A 20,982-nucleotide genomic window follows, 5' to 3' on the forward strand; every position below is an offset into this window, starting at 1 on the left:
GAGCGAGTCTGTGAGCCTCCAGGCCTCCATAATGACATTTTCTCCTTTCTGCTGAGAGACATATGAACGAAGAGATGGAAGGACATCACGTCACCGCTGCTCCACTCGCACACTCAAATATCCCTCAACACACTAAGCATCAAAAGTTTAGGGAGAGTAATAGTTGTATTTTTTAGAGGTTTGTGTGAGCGGTGCAGATCATTTTAAAAGACTTACATAAAGTTTTATATATAGACATACAAGCCTTTGCTTAATATCCAAGCAATTAATGCATATTATTTTTGATTTGGGTTATGTAAGGCAATTTTATCTGTACTAACAGTTGAAGTCAGAATTATTAGCTGCCCTTTGAATTTTGTTTTCTTTTTTAAATACTTCCTAAATGATGTTTAACAGGGCAAGAAATTTTTCAATGTATGTCTGATAATATTTTTTCTTCTGGAGGAAGTCCTTTTTGTTTTATTTCAGCTAGAATAAATCAAGTTTAGAATTTAAAAAAAAAAATTTTAAGGTCAAAATTATCAGCCCCTATAAGCCATATATTTTTTTTTGATTGTCTACAGAACAAACTGGGCGCCACGCAGCGCCATGCATTTTAGAATTCTAAACATAGGTTCTATCAGGGTACACACAACAGCGCTTCAAGTCGGTGGCTGTCTGCGGCGCCCAACCGCTAACTTGAGGCACCATTGTGTGCACCCTGATAGAAACCTATGTTTAGAATTCTAAAATGCATGGCACTGCGCCACGCAGAGTGGCGCTTCTGGTGTGCGACCTGCAGGCAAGTTTGTTTTTTTATTTCCAATGGAGAGACGCGCGCATGAGACAACGCGCTTGCACTTTTCCAGCTGCACCTAGTTAAGATCACACTCACAGGGAGCTTCTGTTTTCGCGAGAAATGCAAACGGCTGAAGTTTAAGGTAGATGCAATGAAAAGCACATGTTTGCAAACCTACCAAAAGGTACAAACAATAATTTTGATTAGAGCGATAGTGTGGAGAATATTGATCTTGTGTTGAGCCCAATGAGCCTTACATCTGAAAATAGAGCAAGGATTTTCCTTTAGTGATATTGCTTTGACTCACACGCTGAAAATGGCGGATGTGAAACAACAAACTAAGGATATGGTGATGCACCTGTCAATTAATATTAGTGGACGGGGGGACCACACTCCTACGTCAAGTTGCGGTCACTCTTAAAACCGCTCCAATTGATCCAACGTTTTCATGTTGTTAAGTTGAAAAAAAAGGAGTGTGTGTGTCTATATCACCCCAATATGACAGTCTATACACTATACCAACACACGTCTGTCCAAACAGCTTGAAAAGTAGATTTTCCACCATAGGTGCTCTTTAACTTTCGTCAACTGGTTCCTCGCCTCTGTCGACACTGGCTTGTTTGGATTGGTACTTGTAGAGCTGTGAGTTGATGGATTTGCACTTCATGTAGGAATGAAAGGGGTGGTAAGGGAAGAAGAGGAAGTAAAGTAAGACGATAAACAATGAACAGGTAGGTACTGTAGGTTGATCGGGCATCATATGATGATGCCAGAGACTCAGAGTAGGAGTACAGTCTCTGTAAGATTTTGGTAGAGTGATTGGACCCTTGATTGATTGATTCAATCTAGTAGGGAATAGAGGGGTATGGGATTGTTAATGGGAAGACCAGTGCTAGAGTGCTGGTCGGCCTTAAATAAGTTTATTTGGTTTTTGGTTAAAGAGACAAAGTGAGACGTAGTTCAGCTGCCGATCCTTGAGTTAACAAGTGAATGCCATAACTGGATCCCAAATTAAATAACCTATTTAAGTAAGGGGTATTGTAGGTATAAAAAAAGCAATTCTAGTTTCTTACGCATGACGAGTGGTACGAACAGGGAAACGTCTCAGTCCTCCTGTCTAAATATCAGCAATCTCTGCCAATCAAATAACAGGACCAGAAGTAACAGTTGTATAATAAGCAGCAACCTGCATGAAAGTGACTGGGCAGTAGAGCGTGAGTGATGAGTGAAAGCTAAAACGGACATTCTTCAATAGCACAGCAGCTCAGACTGACTGTAAATCTCTGACAGAATCCACTCTCAGATGGAGCAGTCCCATGTGGGCTGGTGAAAATCAGCAAAGAGATAGAAAAGAAGGAGGGGGGGGGACGTCCATATGCCTATCCGCACGAGTAGCAGCCATGTCATTAAAACAAAACACATCTATAAATAGACAAGCTCTCTTCATCCAAGACATCATGGTCCTCACAAAACCCTCTGGAATCCACACACACACACAGAAAAATGGCTACAGATCTGATCGCCACACACACTCAGTCGGGTGAACACGTCAATGATGCTACATTCAAATCAGGCCATGCATAATCTGCTTGTGCTGTTTTTTTTACACGAATGCATGGATGCATAAACTCACGCACAGATACAGTACATATACACTTCTCTCTCTCTCTCTGGCCATCGGTGCACAAGGAACATAGAGCCACAGCTTTTTTGGCGAGCTAAGGAGTAATACTGTGATGATGCTTGTGGAAAGTGACACTCTTTCATAAGGAGAGGAAAGAGAGAGAGAGAGAGAGAGAATGAGAGAAGGAGAGAGAGAACGGTGGCTACAGAACAGCCTGAAATGCACATTCCTCCATGGGAGTGCTGTGTAACTGAAGCTCCAGGTGTTGGTGCCACACTTCACTGACTGACTGTCTGACTGACTAACTGAAAACTCTGCTAATTTAAAAAAAAAAAAAACATACGACCAACAGAAGCAGAAGCAGACGCCTTAAAAAGACAGCTCAAAGCTGACAGTTCACCATAGTGGTTGAGCTTCTTCTTCTTCTTTTTTTTTTTTTTTGCTAATTAAATCTATCTACACCTAACTCATACTTTAGAAACAAACTTTCGAGGTAGCAGAACTTGCAGCGATGTTATTTTACTGCCTACTTCTGCAATATACTAAGAGCAAATTGTGTAACATTATTTTATTTAATAAACAATAAGTTGAACAAGTGCCATATTGCAGCTGATAAAACAGATGAAAACTCGCAATGACTTCGAAATAGGGCCAAGACCCTGCAGAGATTTGCCACCACCAGCTCCAACACACTTTTTATGGAAGTTTTAAGTCAGCCTGAAATGATTAGTTTGTTTGGGAGTGTTTATTTAGACAGTCCCTTTAGGATGTTGTGAAAGAAATTTTGATTTTTGCAACTAAAATGACTGATTTTAGCGAATTTTCTGTCATTTTGTGCTGCATTCTTAATTCATTGTTAGTTTTCTGACCTCAAGAAACATTGATCTCTCTAATTTATATTTTTTTAAAACACTGAAAGAAATAGAGAGAAAATAAAGTTCATAATTAGAGTATCATTTTTAAAAATGTACCCAATTGTTTGAGAATTAATGCTAATTTGACTACTTGAACATTTTAGAGTAAATCGTGCAGAGTGTGTGCCTTACGTGTGTGCATGTGTGTTTATGGGAAAGAGAGTGAAGGTTTCTCTTATATTGACAGATGAATATAAGCAATATATAGAGGTTTAGCGATTGCTGAAACTCAGGTGGCCTAGTTAAAACAGGCTTTGAATGTGTGTTGCAATAACATGAGATGATCAGAATTTTACAACCCAGGCTCATTCTAATTATGTACCGCTTTATGCATTTCTGGAGAGTGCCAAATACATTCCAATACACCAGAGGCTATTATGTATGCTTTTTGCGATCTCAAATTTCTCTCGCGATTGAGACCAACTGACCAATATCCCCACCCACCCGCTTCCCTAAACACAACCGATAGTGTTTTAAAAAGCACCGACTGATCAGTACTGGACAAACTGGTAACAGCGGAAATACCATGCGGTAAGCGCGAAAAGGAACAGCACCATACTGGGCCGTAGCGTTCATTTTAAATATGAAATGCAGCCATTCTTTCATCTGGCTACATAATTCGCAATCTCCAGAAATGCATATAGGGGTATGTTTTCAGGATGAGTCTATGTTGAAATTTTATTTCAATTCCAGCAATGGAGAAATGCTGGAGGGTCTGATTATTAGGGGATCATTTTGCAAAAGCATGATTATGGTTGCAATGTTTTGTGAATTTAATGAAGCTTAGAATTAAAAGAATTAAAACACCAGGTATAAACAGATATCTACTTGTAATTCTTCTGACCAAAATAAAATCTATTATCAATTGGCTCTTTTTAACTACCAAAAAAACTAATTAAAAAAAAACAACCAACCACATAAAAAGACAATTCAGAACACTCTATACACTGTAAAGTAGCATTCGGCCTACTTAAAACCAAGTTGCAAACAAATATCAAGCACAAACAAATATATTTGGTGCTGAATTGTGATTATACAAAAGTTTAAAGTGTATAAAACACTAATAACAGTGTTGCAGTTCTTGTGAGTACCCACTAGATCAGTGGTTCTCAAAGTGGGGGTCGGGACCCCTTGAGGGGTCACGGAACAATGAAGGGGGGTCGCCTGGTGATTTCCAAAAATCTACTTATTATTATTATTAGACCATAAGAATTACCATATTTTATCCATAACCAACTGAAGAGAAAAAAACAGCCGTTTATAGTTACTATAGTAGCTTATTTACTTGTTCTATTGGATTGCGACCCCTGGGGTAAATACATTATTTTAAAAACAGCAATAGTGTCAGATGCAGTAGATGGATTTTTATAACACCAGGTTAAACTTTCTGGCCCATTTACAGCACTGAAATACATTTAAAAAATTAAACTTTGGTCTATTGGTGTGTGTGTGCGCCATTGCATGCAAGTTTTCTGTATTTATAACCACCTCAGGGGATATTGGGGGTCGCGAGTCACTGGTATTGTTATTTTAGGGGTCGCGCACTGAAAAGTTTGGGAACCCCTGCACTAGATGACTAAATTTCTATAATTTGACAAGCACTTTACCTTAAGAGCACAAACCACATGTGAGTCATGGTAAGACCGCAAAACATAAAACATTCATGCCAAGAAAGTGAGGTTATCTACTGATTTTCACTTAAAATATGCACAATACTGATGTTAATACTGTTGGGATAATGTATGTAATTTTATATTGATCCTAAATGTGTAACATATGTGCCAAATATAATGTTATATGTAGATCCGTGTTGAGATGCTAGTTCAAGCTATTCATACTACAACAATTGTCTTTGTTGAATTAATGTATCCATCTTGATTCATGGGGTAATTTAGAGTCATTTTCACATACTACAATTTGACTGTAAATATATTCATATATTTAAAGATTGCTTTCTGTTGCAATCATAATGAAAATGTTTATTTCTGTTGTTAGTAAATTCATAAACATGTAATATTTTATTGGTATTTATTTTGCCCAAGGTGACGCGGTGGCGCAGTAGGTAGTGCTGTCGCCTCACAGCAAGAAGGTCATTGGTTTGAGCCTCAGCTGGGTCAGTTGGCGTTTCTGTGTAGAGTTTGCATGTTCTCCACGTGTTCGCACGGGTTTTCTATGGGTGCTCCGGTTTCTCCCACAGTCTAAAGACATGCAGTACAGGTAAATCGGGTAGGCTAAATTGTCCGTGGACAAAGCAGTGGCGCAGTAAGTAGTGCTGTCACCTCACAGCAAGAAGATTGATGGGTGGCTGGGTCGAGCCTCGGCTCAGTTGGCGTTTCTGTGTGGAGTTTGCATGTTTGTGTCGGTTTCCTCCGGGTGCTCCGGTTTCCCCCACACTCCAAAGACAAGCGGTACAGGTGTATTGGGTTGGCTAAAATGTCCGTAGTGTATGAGTGTGTGTGTGAATGTGTGTTTGGATGTTTCCCAGAGATGGGTTGCGGCCGGAAGGGCATCCGCTGCGTGAAAACTTGCTGGATAAGTTGGCGGTTCATTCCGTTGTGGCGACCCTGGATTAATAAAGGGAATAAGCCGACAAGAGAATGAATGAATAAATGAATAAATTGTCTGTAGTGTATGAGAGTACATGGATATTTTTCAGAGATGGGTTGGCTGGAAAAAAAAATTCTGGATAAGTCGTTCATTCCACTGTGGTGACCCCAGATTAATAAAGGGACTAAACCAAAAAGAAAATGAATGAATGAATTTTGCCTAGTTTTATGTTTAAGACTACACACTTACTGTATGTACCTACATTTATACCAACAACATCTAAACACTTTATTAGTGACCTATTCAAATATCCACACTCATTAAAGCTTTTGTTGGATGAAACTCTCTGAGCCCTTTACTCTCTTAAGTCTCCAGTTTTCAAGGACTATCTGAACAATCCAAAGGTCCCACCTCTACAAAATAAAATACTGAAACATAGCAACAAGTGAAAGTAATTGTTATACACTTTATGCTTTTTAAAATGCTGATTCACTTAGAATCTAAGGCTACATTCAGACTGCGAGCTCAAATCTTTCTCTCAGATCTGATTGTTTTGCATAGCTGTTCACACTGTTGTTATAAATGTGGCCAATATTAGGTTTGCATTGTGAACAAATCATGGTCCTAAACTGACCCGCATGTGCAAAAGTACAACTACGCACAGCACAAAATGTCTAATTATGCACACAATATGTATAGAAGTGAAACAGGCACGTTGCATATTATGCTTAATAGACCCTTTTCACATTTCCGGGTTTCGCAGTAGCAGACGTCATCATGGTTGGGTATACTTAAAGCGCAGTGAATTGGAGAGAACAACAATTTTTTTTCCTATTTTTCCTATCCTATTTAGTAAACTCCTCAATGGTGTCATCAAGACTTTCAGAAAAACGAAAATAATAGTGTGACACTGATAACGGCAGCCAGAGGAGAGAATAACGTCACTCTCATTTTACTGTCATTTACTCTCAGCCCCATGGACTCTGCATTAGAAACACCTTGCATAAGTGGTAATTTGTTTTTTGTAATTTGATGCAAAGATGATATAATACATGCATAAAATAAATGTTCATATGTTTATTAAAAAATCTAAATATTTAAAATTTTAAGCATTTAAAATTATGATGACCCTTAAACGTCTTGTGAAAAGAGTCTGTATGATTATTGCCATTTTCACAGACAACAGCTGTGTTTTTATGACCTGTAAATGGTTGTTTTGCTAGTACTAATGTGTATTTCAGATATATTTTTTACATTTGAAAGTGTCACTAGTCAGAAATGAAAAGATCAGATTCCATGCAATTTGTGCTGTTTACACTGTCACTAACAACCCTGGCTCATTCTGAAAATGTACCCCTATATACATTTCTGGAGAGAGCAAAATACAACCCAGGAGCTACGTTTTTTTTTTTTTTTTTTTTGCAGTATTTGTTTTCACGAATCCACCAGAGGCTGCTGTGTAGGCTTTATCAGATCTCAAATTTCTCTCGCGAGTGCAATTTGAGCCTGCTGTTCTCATGTTAATCCACCAGAGGCTGTTGTTGACTGACTGATTTACTGACTGACCAACCGACCGATGCCCCCACCCTCCCCCTTCCCTAAACCCAACCAATGATGTTTTAAAAAGCATCGATTAACCGGCCCACCCACTTCCCTAAACCCCAGAATTTTAAAAAGCAATCCAGTAAAAGAAAAGCCCCCTGATTTTTACCACGTTTTCAGGTTTTACCACATTCTCACCCTGTTATTTACTTGTTTATCATATTTTTAACTGCTTTCTGGAACCATTTTTCACCTGACTTGAACCCCATTGTCGTGGTCAACTCCGCTCTGCATCTAAAGTCCTCTGATGTATGTGTCGAGCTACCTGACAAACTGGTAACAGCGGGAAAGCTCTCCATGCGGAGGTAAGCTGTCAGCTGGTAAGCGAGAAAAGAAACAGCATCATACCAGCCCGTAGCATTCGTTTTAAAGATGAAATGCAGCTGTTCGTAGCTCTGGCTACATAATTCGTAATCTCCAGAAATGTATATAGGGCTACATTGTCAGAATGAGCCTATGTTGGTCATTACAAAAACAGATCTGAGTCATATGTGGGGAAAAAAATCTGATTCGGGCCACATTTGCCTGCAGTGTGATCATAGCCTAAAACCTTCCACCATCCCTTTTCTTCAAGATCAATGCAATACATTCTGGAATTTAACCAGCTTATAGATTAAGAAATTATAAATAGGCAAGTAGCTTGTTTATTTAGATATTTTACAGGGCTAAACCTAAGAAAAGCACAGGTCCCATCCTAGACTTAATCACATTAAACTTAGAGGTGAAGATCTCATTACCGATGACAATACAACTTATATAAGGTCAGTATGAGATGAGTGGAGGTGTAAAGCAAAGAAAGAGTTCCGGCATGCCTACACACGCTACACATTGGCATATCCATAGGACAGTTTTTTACAGGAAGGTTGGCGCTAATGATCATGACGCATTGTTGATCTAGAAATATCAACCAGACAGCAAAGGACACTTTACTCACCAGTGTCCACACCTCTCTAGTGCTTTTTTTACAACAAATAAATTCTCCTTGCAATAGTTTAACAGTTATTTTCTGAATACAAACACACTAAATAACAGCTAACACATGTGCCAATTTAATGCCATGTGCAGATCCAAATTGTTCAGGCAAGTATTTGTTAACCGAAATTGTAGAAACATCCCATTTGACTCTGCGTTGGGAGAGTCCTACTATCCAGGTTGTGTATAATCTGTTCCCAAGCATTGCAGAGACAGATGCTGCCTGTAATTCCACCTACTTCTCTGTGTTTTAATGTTAAAAGGTCTTACTTCCAGATAGCAGATACATTATCTAACAAAACATTTGTGATCTAAAGAGCCCGGGTCACTAACAAAACTGTGCAAGCATGGGTGTATTATTCCAGTGCATGGTGAGGGGTCCCTGTCGGCTTGACTGCATATTTCTGTGAGTTGGTGAGGAAATGAGTCCATGTGTGTGTGTGTGTGTGTGTGTGTGTGTGTGTGTGTGTGTCCTAGCTCAGTTAACCAACTGGAGGAACAGATGGACTCCCCACTCTCCTTGTTGTGAAGTAACACAGCATTCACACACACACACACACACACACACACACACGCACACACACACACACACACACACCTCAACTTTAAATGGGATATGCTGACATGTTTATGTGGGCCTATTCATACATTTAATTATAATACCCAAACAACATTTGTTTCTGAGTGCTCATTATTATTGTAAGCATTTTGATTAAACATGGGGGGAAATTATTGCTTTGCATCAGAAAGATGCTCAGTTGCATGGTGAAATATACTGTATATACTATCTATTGACAACTATCTAAAAAAAGCAAGTTTTTAATTTCAGTTTAAAATCTTTAACAAAATGTAAAGTTCTTCTGATTTCAGTTGAACAAAATCTGTATGATGTTGTGCGGATTTTTAGGTAAAAATAATAACCCACATTATACCTGTTAAAAAATACAGTAGACTGGTGCAGTGCATTGTGCTGTACTGTTTATTCATTCATTTTTGTTTCGGTTTAATTAATCAAGGGTCACCACAGTGGAATAAACCGCCAACTTATCCAGCATATGATTTACGCAGCGGATGCCCTTCAGCTGCAACCCATCACTCGGAAACACCCATTCACTCTCATTCACACACATACACTACGAACAATTTAGCACCCAATTCACCTGTACTCTATGCCCGGAGGAAACCCACGCCAACAAGGGATGAACATGCAAACTCCACACAAATGCCAACTGACCCAGCTGAAATAACTAACAATGCAATTTGGAAACCATTTTTGTATTTGGAAATAAATATATTGAATTTTATCATTATACTTAAATCTCTCATTGATTTTTCTTTAACAAAAAAGAAAGAAAACCGTTTATTTTGAACATTATCTGGAATATATCCAAATACAGTTTGACTGTCCCACTTTATACTATTTGACTTTAACTAATATGTACTTACACTGAAATTATTCATTAATGTACTGTACTTGTTGTGTAAATACATGTTTTTACATTTTACTTATGATTGATCACTGTTCAATCACACTGTTAACCATCTCTTACACCTTAACCCAGCCCTAAACCTACCCATAGAACCAAAGTGGTCCCTAACCCTAACCGTATCTCAACTCAAGAGTACCAGAAGTGTTCTGCAATACATTATGAACATTATATTAAGTTCTGGTGTAAGTAGCAGTTAAGGACACAGTTTTTCTCAGTCGCTTTGGTGCATTTCATACAACACTAGAGCATTTCTGCACAACAGTTAATGCATTTCTCAAAACAATTAGTACAAACTGCAAAACCTAGTTGATAACCTGCAAAAGCGTGTCACATGCTCAAAATAGATAGTTCATTCCTCAAAAGCAAGTATTCATGTCAATGAAAGTGTCTGTGTCATCAAAATGAAAAGTCCTGTCACCAATGTTTATGAACAAAATAGTCAAATGACTTGGTTATGTTTTCAATATGACAGTTCATAATGAACATCAGTACATGTTCAGTACATTTTTTCAATGCAATAAAGTCAGATTTTGGTGACACTTCCTAAAAATGCTCAATACAGCACTATATACTATTAGCACAGCCATTTGAAGTAAAGTTAGACATCACTACATTTAGAGAGGTATCGGAGAACAAGACACTGAATATGTATGTTTCACATGTTTACTGCATTTGCTCGGTGCAATTCTAATTTATTCACAACATTGTGCAAAAGAATAAATACACCCTTACAACAAACATAAACTTCCTTTGGGTAGAGCAGTGCACAACTGTAAACAATATTGCAGTACATATTGGAACTGAATCTACAACATACACAGGTCTGTAAATCATTCATGAAATTGTTTAATTTAGAAGACATTTTCCAGGAAAAAAAGATTTACAGTTTTTCTCAGTCGCTTTGGTGCATTTCTCACAACACTATTTACATTTGCACAACAGTTAATGCATTTCTCAAAACAATTAGTCATTTGTGCACATCCTAGTAGCAGTTTCTCATTCCTTCCAACAAATTGCAGGTGCTTTTGGACAAGCATCAATTGCTTTCATACAACTCTCTGCTATTTTTAACATTATCATTTGCTTATGTCATGTCAAAATTAATTTAACTTGTGAATGCTGAATAGTCATCCCATATAAAACCAATAGTCCTCATTTCATTACTTGAGTCATTACATACAAAAAGTTGAACTAGTTGTCAAAATCTGTCTAGCAAATTTTATAAAAAAATGTAATCTTTATTTTTCTGAAAATTGAACAATTTCATGAATGATTTACAGACCTGTGTATGTTGTAGGTTCATTTCCAATATGTACTGCAATTTAGTTTACAGTAGTTCCCAGCTCTACCCAAAGAAAGCTTATGCTTGTTGAAAATAAGGGTGTATTTATTCTTTTGCACAATGCTGTGAATAAATTAGAATTGCAACGAGCAAATGCAGTAAACATGTGAAACATACATATTCAGTGTCTTGTACCCAGATACCTCACTAAATGCAGTAGTTTTCAAATGTCTGTGCAAATAGTATATAGCACTGTCTTGAGCATTTTCAGGAAGTGTCACCAACATCTGACTTTATTGCATTGAAAAAATGTCCAGAGTGAACTGTCAAAATAAAATATGACAAAGCCATTTGACAATCTTGTCCATAAACAATGGTGTCAGGACTTTTCATTTTGATGACACTGACACTTTGATTGACATGAATACTTGCTTTTGAGGAATGAACTATCCATTTTGAGCATGTGATGCGTTTTTGCAGGTTAACAGCTAGGTTTTGCAGTTTGTACTAATTGTTTTAGGAAATGCATTAACTGTTGTGTAGAAATGCAGTGGTTTTGTGAGAAACGCACCAAAGAGACTGAGAAAAACTGTAATTTTTTTAAATAAAATTAGCTAGACAGATTTTGACAACTAGTTCAACATTTTTGTATGTAATGACTCAAGTAATGAAATGAGGGCTATTAGTTTTATATGGAATGACTATATAGTATTCACAAGTTTAGTTAATTTTGACTGCCATTACATAAGCAAATGATAATGTTATAAACAGCAGAGAGTTGTATGAAAACAATTGATGCATGTCCAAAAGCATCTGCAATATGTTAGAAGGAATGAGAAACTGCTACTAAGATATGCACAAATGACTAATTGTTTTGAGAAATGCATTAACTGTTGTGCAAATGTAAATAGTGTTGTGAGAAATGCACCAAAGCCTGGGAAAAACTGTAATATAAAGTGAAAACAGTTTAACAAATCATTTAAGTAGGACTTCAGTTCACACTGTACAATTGCACTCAGGGATTAACTTTCATTCCATACAAAAGATTCTCTTAAATCAACACATTTCATTCAACAAATCAATAAGCTCCTGTGCTACTTATAGTTGCTTCACTGCTAAATTTGCAACTTTACAAAAATTAAACTAGTATTGACATTGGGTTGGAAGCTAACCCAGCTAACATTATGTCAATGCAGTTCAGAGTTAAGCTGCATTATTCACTTTAAGCAGCTCAGTTTGAGTAGGTCAAACAAAACATGCACCAATCAAATCCACAACCACCCCAGCATGTATGTTCTGAGGCCTGCGAAAGACACTTCATAATACAGTCGGGCCACTGACAGAACTAGCAAGAGAGTAATTGAGTGGGAGCCGGAGAATTAGAAGCATGACTTTAGCACATGCCAACCCGTGAGCTCAAGCTCATCCTTTTGAGGCCTGCTGGTGGGTGAAAGCAAATGGATTCGGAAAGCTTGTTCTCCAGTGGGTGCTAATGTATGGACTAGGGCACTATTAAAAGCCACTACTGTGTGATATGCCTGTGCATTTAATTATTTATCTATTCATGTATTCCTCCTCTTTTTAAGGGCTTTTTGTCAGTTCTTGTGTCTAAGCCAGAAGCACAGGCTAGAGGAGGAGTGGGGCTCAAGAGAATAAGATCACAATAAGAGCAATTCTCTGTTTGATCTTTAGCAGAATAGACCTGACTCAAATACACCCCATCTACTAAATCCCATCCTCAACAACATTTCTAGGCCACGAGTCTCTGAAAGGTCTAACTGATCCAGTACATTCTATGTATACTTTTGGTGCAAAAAAAAAAATATCAATAGCACAACTGCATTTTGGCAACAGAGTGATGAAGGTTTACTTTTAGGCAAAAAGCATTGCTAGTTTTATCATTCCGAAGTAAAGCATTTTTATGTCTAAATAGGGTCTGTGGTAAAAGCTTGGGAAATTGTTTTAAAGAGGCTAGCATTAGCAAGCTAGCTTTGAATGAATAATATTTCATTGACTGATCAGAAGTCCACTCTTCCTCAAGAAAGCCACTCTTCCTCAATAAACATACACTGTCAGAGCAGAATCTATAAAATGCCATGACAAAAACCTTGAATTGGTGGATATTGGATGACAACTACAGGTTTTTAATAGGAAGTAGCTGGTGTTAGCATTTAGCTAGTTTTTAAAGATAACACCAGCTACATGAGCTAAATACTCAATTTCATTAACAAAATACTTAGAAAATAAATCACACCATGTATTTACTTCTACAAAAGCAAAACTACAACATTGAGTCTTTTTTCAGACCTTAAATTCAATATGGAAAAGCAACACCCATGTTAATCATACTTTTAGTTGTTATTTAATTGTTCATTCATTCATTCATTCATTCATTCATTCATTCGTTTTCTTTTTGGCTTAGTCCATTTGTTATTTTATTGTTACAAAAATAAAAAAGACCTTGTCAATTACTCTCATTAAAATCTTTATGAGTATATTTCTTCTGTTTAACACAAAATAAGGTATTTTGAAGAATCCTGGTTGCTGCGACCGTACAATTCCATAGTAGGAAAAAATACTATGAAATTCAACGAGTCTTACACTGTAAAACCCAACAGTCAACTTTATCAAATGAAATGAGTGTAGTTAACTCAAAATTTACTGAATGTTAATTGTACTCATTCGAAAAGAGTTTAGAAGTTAGTGCTGGAGGTAATGAGTTAATTAAATATGGAATAAGTTCACAGTACTCCTTAGGATTTTTTTTTTTTAACTCAAATGGTTTGTAACAATTTGTTTCCTCAAACGGTTTGACCTGTCTTAACTTATTGGGTTTTGCAGTAATCAGTTGGTTTGAGTTCTCTTCATTTATTGGGTTTTACTGTGCTCAAATTGCTTCGTTTACTCAAATGAAGTAAGTTAACAGTACTCATTAGGATTAGATTTTGAACTTAAATGGTTTGTTGCAATCAGTTTCCTCAAATGATTTGAGTTACCTAAACTTTTTGGGTTTTACAGTGTAGCAACCACCATTTTTCAAAATATTATCTTTTGTGTTAAAATAAGAAATAAACAAATAGGTTTTGAACAAGTGAAGACTGAATAAATTATAATCAGAGCAGGCACACAACATCATAAGACGTTAATATTAGGTTAGATTTAGGTCGTAACGTCAAGTGACCAAAATTCAATGTCTAACCAGCCTCTAAGGATGATGTCAAATGATGTTGATATTTGGTTGATTTTAGGTTGTGTTGGAAAGTGACCAAAATCTAAAGTCGAGCCAACATCTTAAAAACACAACATATTAATGCTGACATTTGTTTGTCAGGTATGGCAACCAAGATCCAATGCCTGATAGACGCCATAGTGGTAACGTCCACACAACGTCAAGCTGTAATATTATTAGATGTTGATATTTGGTTGATTTTAGGTTGGACATTGGACATTGACATCTGGCAGATGTTGGGTTCTCGTCTTAAAAAGCATTTGTTCTGTTAAAAAACATTGTACTGTTTATATAAAGACATCATCAACATCTTTAAAGTGTTTCTTTGTCAAGCATTCAAAACTATAAACTTTTTCTAAATGACATATTCTAAAAATCTATTAAACATCTGATAGATGTCTTGCAGCTATTGCGCAGACAAGCATGTAAATACTAAATGCACATCAAATAGACGTCTTTGCAATGTAATCAACAATGATCATCTGACAATGCACAGATTAAATAACATGATTTCCAATGCAGTGCATAAACCAGCACAAATTAGTTTGCAAACAAGCAAGGCCAATGATGATAAGATACGAACAATTGACTTACAACACAAGAAATACGCACAGGTTTGAACCAGCACAAGCTGTTAATAAAGCTTTCTCTAAACATCTTTACTCTTCAAAGGCAAACTTGTCTACTTACTAGTCCTTTACCACAACACAAAAACACAGTGGTGTTTATAATCTTGCTCTCGAACAACAATTCAAACTCAACAGTTTCAGGAAACTGTTTGACAGATTTGTCGGAAACTTAATGACAATACAGCTGAAGAAGTCATACAAAGATGTAGATGTTTAATAGCCTAGATTTAGCTTTACTTCGATTTAAAATATTTAGGCTTCAAAATTAAAATTTTGTGCCAATGGAAAATTCCAACTGGGTTTTTATCATGGGAACCAGAGTTGTGCTAACTTATAGATTGGCCCACAAACAGATATCTTCACTGCAGCACTGTACTGAGGCAAGTCCTTGGTCAGGCTGATGATGACATCACATATGTGACCACATCCAGTGACTACACACGGAAGCAGATGTGCTTTGGCCAACTTGCCCTATAATCCTAAGCCTTTCTGATCCACTGACCCCTCCAGAGACCAGAGAGAGCGAGTGTGATTCTCTATCTGTTTATATGAAGCATGCACATCACAATTCTCCTATTCTTCGCCAGCTAGAACCAGGGCAATACTGGTGTGCATAAATAATTGAATGTAGCATAAATATTACTCCGTCAGCACTCTAAAGCACCACCACAGGTACCAAGATTTGTTTTCTTGTTTTTGCAGGAAAATATAATGAGACTAAAAGAAAGGATTTACAACAGTGCCACTCTCAGCAGCTTCAATGTGACACCAATGAACAGGTATAATAAGAGAGAAGATTGAAAACACATACAGTAATGCAACCATTTGATGATAAGATGCATAAAGTAAAGAAGTAAAGGAATTTAGTAAAGCAGCCTTTTAAAGTATTAAAGGATTATGTAAAAAATGCCATGGACAATATGTTTGTCTCATTTTTTAGCCACACCGCTTCTATAAAATACCCAACAGCTGCAATAAAATTCCAGCACAGAGCACCTGCTTGAGGTAAAACTTGACCTTTTATTCACTATCATGTAGGGCTCCTGGATTTTAAGGGTTTTATCTCTCATTGACTGACATATAGAAACAGCAGTCATATAAGGTCAAATAACTAGCAAAACTGGACAAGAGTGCTACAGGGTTTAGCATTTACTCAAATAGACATCTTTGCGATGTAAACAATAGTGTCATCTGACAATGCACAGATTAAATAACATGATTTACAATGCAGTGCAAAAACCAAAGTTAGTTTGCAAACAAACAGAACCAACGATAATAAGATGTGTTTAATTAACTAACAACACAGAAATCACACACAGGTTTAAACCAAGCACAAGCTGTTAATAAAACTTTCTCTAAACATCTTTACTCTGAAAAGGCACACTTTTTGATTTTGAGACTGTCTTGTCTCACATTTATAGAAACAGCAGTCATATCAGTCAAATAACTAACAAAACTATACAAAAGTGCTACAACAAAAAAGCATTCACTTACATCTGATTGTCTATTAACTTTATGTAATTAAACCTTATAGACCCTTTCAATGTGGTCATGTTTTTGGCCCATGAACATTTCCTGCTTGTTATCAAACTATTTCATAACTGTAACAAGAAGCAATTCTATCATAACTTCAAAAATATATAGTTAATTCTCGGAAGCTATAAAAATTAAAAATGTAAAACAGGAAATACATTGGGATCATTGTTTTTTGTTTACATCTCTCAAAATGGTCTATAGAGATGTTTACCTGATGTCGTTCTGCTGAGGTGGTTTCTTGTTCCCAACCAGGTTCACTGTTTTTGCTTGTATGGGCTTCTCCTCTCTGTACAAACACATTTTAGACAGTCAGTTAATCTCACAGATGTGTAGCCCTTTTAAAGTAACTTTTACCAGCATACCAAAAATAGCTATTTCACCCAAGAATGGAAATTAATTCTGCAGAGCACAAAAGAAAATTATAAAGCCAAAATAAAAACATTTATCAAAGTATTTTACATTTGAGATCAAAAAGGAAAGTTACAGGTTTGAGTAAATAATCATTTTAGGGTAAACTATCGCCTTAAAGCTAGCACACAAGGTATTGTTATTTTTCTGAAAGCCTCAAAAGTGTTGTGAGGTCGACCTCTAGCTTTTGCTTCAAGACAGTAGTTTCTTTTAAGAGCGGGAAGCTATTTGTATCCAAATCTCACACATACTGTACAGCAAATAAAAACAGTGCTTTACAGTGCTCAGCATGAGTTCGACCCATTTTGAAAGTGAATATTTTTATCCTTTTCTTAGCGTATATTGGTTATATATTTTGGTGAATTTGAACAAAACAGATTTATTAAAGATATATATTTATTAAAATAATATTTTAGTCACCAAACATATTTAGAAATTGAAAGATAATAAATTTAAATGCATGTGAAATATTGCAAAAAATAATAAAACTACAAAATTTTTGACTTGATTTTTTTTAGGTAATATTTTTCCCTAACATATAAACTTGGGCTACTTATTTAGGCTAGTTATTTTTATAGATTAGCTCCAGATTTTGCTTCAATACTAACTAATCGAATGTATATACACAAATATAATATTGTACATCATCCAATAGAAAATATTAATTTAATAGAGAGATTTGTAAGGGGTGTACTCAAATATGCTGAGCCCTGTATGTAGAGGTCTTTACATACTGTGTGACCGAAGGGGTAAACTTACTCAAAACAATGCTATTGATCTATCTAGCGGATTTTAGTGACAAATGCTGAGAAATTAAATAACAGCATGCTTTTTTCCTATGAGAAACATAGGACAAGAAGTGGTTAAGTTATTGATTGTAGCTGCTCAGTGAACCAATTTAAAATGCATAAATCTGATTTCAAATCTCAAGGTGGCCAACAGCTAATGTAATAAGAGCAATGATGGCCTCTGAATGCCAGGTGGACAGGAAGCCAAGAAACATCTTCACACTCATGATAACAGCACTGATGAACCACAAATAGCCATTCAGAATAAAACTTTATAAACCATCCTACATGTAAATAGCAGACAAGTGCTGCACATAAATAAGATCTCATGTCATATAAATAAGCTTTCACGTAAAGTACTCGGTGCTTGCATCTATGCAATGTCATAGGAGAAGCTATTAGTAAACAACAGTTCTTTTAAGAGGAATAGTGCAAACAATATTTTAACTATAAAAGGCCTTTTGTGGAATGCAAAAGTTTTTGGTTGGTCAAATATCTTCAATGCCGATAAAAACTTTTTTTTTTGTAAAAACTGTGAGCTCAATTCTTTAAATGAAAAGTGCTACGTGAATAAAGTTATTAAAGAAAAGAAATGATCTCAAAGAACAAATAAAACAGATAAGGATAACATGAAGCTGCATTTAGTCCAGCTGTGAGTGATGCTCACAACTACTATCACAGAAGATTTCAATGAATGGGTTAAGGATCCTGACGGTCATGATGACGATGCACGGAAATATTGTCGTGACCAGGCAGGAATCCTGACACCGGTGGTGAATAGTGGAGGAAAACACTTTTTTTTAAATGCATGATGAGTTTAACTAATGTGACATGACAGATGTCATGCCTGAAATAAATCCATCGCACTTAACAACAGAATGTGTCGAATTAGTTCTTGCATGTAGATAAACCCCTCTCTCTTTACAGCTACACCTGTGACCAGTCACCTGCATGGACCTTCATTAGATATCTAAGAAGCTTTATTCATATGGATGTGTATGAATACACACATCCACACATAGTGTTGCACGTCCATGACAGGTGCCTATAAGTGGACATACATGGCCAGACTCACCCACCCACTCTCACTCACACACACACACACAAACAAACACACACACACACACAAACACACACACACACACACATGCATATACACAGGAGCTCAGGTGCAGGAGTACAGCCTGATGGCTTTATTAGTAGGCTACAGCAAACAGATGCACCTACAGAAAGCATCACAAGCTGTTTGCCTTTTGGTCTCTAGAACAGCAAGAATACTACAGGCTCCATGTGAAGCGTGATGTCTTACTTGAGCATGGCCTCATCCTTCGCCTCTTCCTCCTTCTGCCGAGCCATCACAGCCATGATAATCTTCCTCTCCTCCTCGGTGAGGTGACTGAGGTCCGGCAGATCGGGCATGGAGTTCTGCTTTGTGGGTGGGCGAGGGCCGCCGCGGGGCCCCACCGAGGCGGACATATTTTACCCCTGTTTGATCGTTGCACAATCCCCGCTATGTAAACCGCTATTCAGGACATAGTCCGATGGCTTATCTGCGGTTGTCGCGAGCGTGGCGAACCGTTCATCGTTGCGGCGGGCACCCACGGTTGTGCTTCTCTTCCTATACGGCTTTTTCTCCTGTCTCTCTCCCCCCCACCCCCCGCCCGCCCGCCTGCCTCTCCCCTCCAGGTCCAGTTAAGGGTAGTCCATATCTGATCCGCGGGATAAGTGCGAGTCGACGAGGGGTGTCTTGCGCCGGTTGATGTAGCCGCCTCGGAGCTCGGGCTCTCAGGCGGGATGATGGGAGCAAAGGCGGAGTCCGCACGGTGCTCTGTTTTTCCGTGCTCGCGCTGCTGCTGCTGATGCTGCCGCTGTCAGGGAGACGGAATAGTCAATGGGACCGCAGCCCCTCAAGCGCGCGCACGCCTCCTCGAGACGGTCGCGCGCACTCTCATTTGAGAATGGAGGCTCGCCGCACGCGCGCGCAGCATCCCATTTTCGCTCTCCAATCACAGCGCGCTGGTGACGCGCATCCACCAGTGGCCGACGCTTTGAGATTCACCGAGCCTGACTCGTGGACGAGACCGAGAACAGCATGTTGTGAAAGTGCAAGTCGAGTAAATTCAGGAGCTAATAATAGAAACGCAGACTTGTTACAGAATAACTCACAAACGACGCTAATAAAGTGATACAACGATCAGACGCTTGATATTATTTAAATTTAGATAGGCTATTTTTAGTTGCTTTATTAAAAATCAATTGTTTATTTTTTAAACCTTTAAAAAAACAACTGTTCAAATTGAAGAATGAAGAATATTTATCACAGAACAAAATAAAACTTAGGATCCAAAAAAAAAAAAAAGCATTGAAAATAGACCAAAAAACTATATTCTCAGGCCACAGGCTTGAGAGAATAAACGGGTCTTCAATCTGAAAGCGTCCAACTCAGATGATCCATTGGCTGCAATCGCAAATAATAAGTAGGCTAATAATGAATATTCAGTCAGTGGAGTGGAAATAAATTATATTTGTATGTGGCTACTACTATAATACCACGCAGTTCATATTAAGACAAAAAACTTTTATTGCTAGGCTTTTTTATTGATTAGCTTCCGTTTACAATTGAAATAACATTAATAAAAAGTACTTACAACTTAAAATTGTTTTTAAAATTACAGAGTTTCTGTTTTATTACTTAATAACAAAAATAATAAAAATGTTTAGCAGGCTATTTTAAAGCACTGTAATTCTCCTGTAATTTCTAAAGATGTGTCTTCTGTTTATATGTTTTCTTGCCTTTGTTTTCCATGCCGCCCAAACCAAATAATGTCCAAATTTAAGAAACTATTAAAATTTTCCTGTTTTAAGTGAAATTGATCAAAATTAAACCAGGCTACTTTATAATAAACTTTTAAAATTCATTAAATAAGACTGCTCTGTTTTAAAGTGTTTTTAAAGAAGGGAATTTACTTTTTATGTCTTACAGAAACCCTGCGGTTTATACACAAGTTGATATACAGTATTACATATTTATAGTTCACTTACCTATTTAAATAGGCTATAAAAATGCAACAAAGAGCATATTTCAAAACAACATGAATGAATTGCAAAATAGGCTAATCCACCTGTATGGACGGTTTGCTAAATGCAATAATTATATGCATAATGAGTAGTGTGCGAAACAGG

At 37.2% G+C, this 20,982-nt stretch overlaps 1 protein-coding gene across 44 annotated transcripts in view; it reads right to left on the minus strand.

Annotated features, from left to right (window-relative positions):
• rims1a (regulating synaptic membrane exocytosis 1a) overlaps positions 1-19,692 on the minus strand; it is a 134,967-nt gene extending 115,275 nt beyond the window's left edge. For all 44 annotated transcript variants that reach the window (XR_012389328.1, XR_012389330.1, XR_012389329.1 and 41 more), the window contains exons 1-2: positions 19,109-19,692; positions 16,815-16,889 (exon numbers count right to left, since the gene is read on the minus strand). Coding sequence is in view for 34 of the 44 variants with exons in the window: in XM_073921006.1 (XP_073777107.1) it covers positions 16,815-16,889; positions 19,109-19,275 (242 nt within the window). In the remaining 10 variants the exon portion in view is untranslated. The remainder of the gene's footprint in view (positions 1-16,814; positions 16,890-19,108) is intronic.
• Positions 19,693-20,982: the final 1,290 nt, after the last annotated feature.

The sequence above is a fragment of the Danio rerio genome, chromosome 13, assembly GCF_049306965.1.
Source record: "Danio rerio strain Tuebingen ecotype United States chromosome 13, GRCz12tu, whole genome shotgun sequence".
Lineage (NCBI taxonomy): Eukaryota > Metazoa > Chordata > Actinopteri > Cypriniformes > Danionidae > Danio > Danio rerio.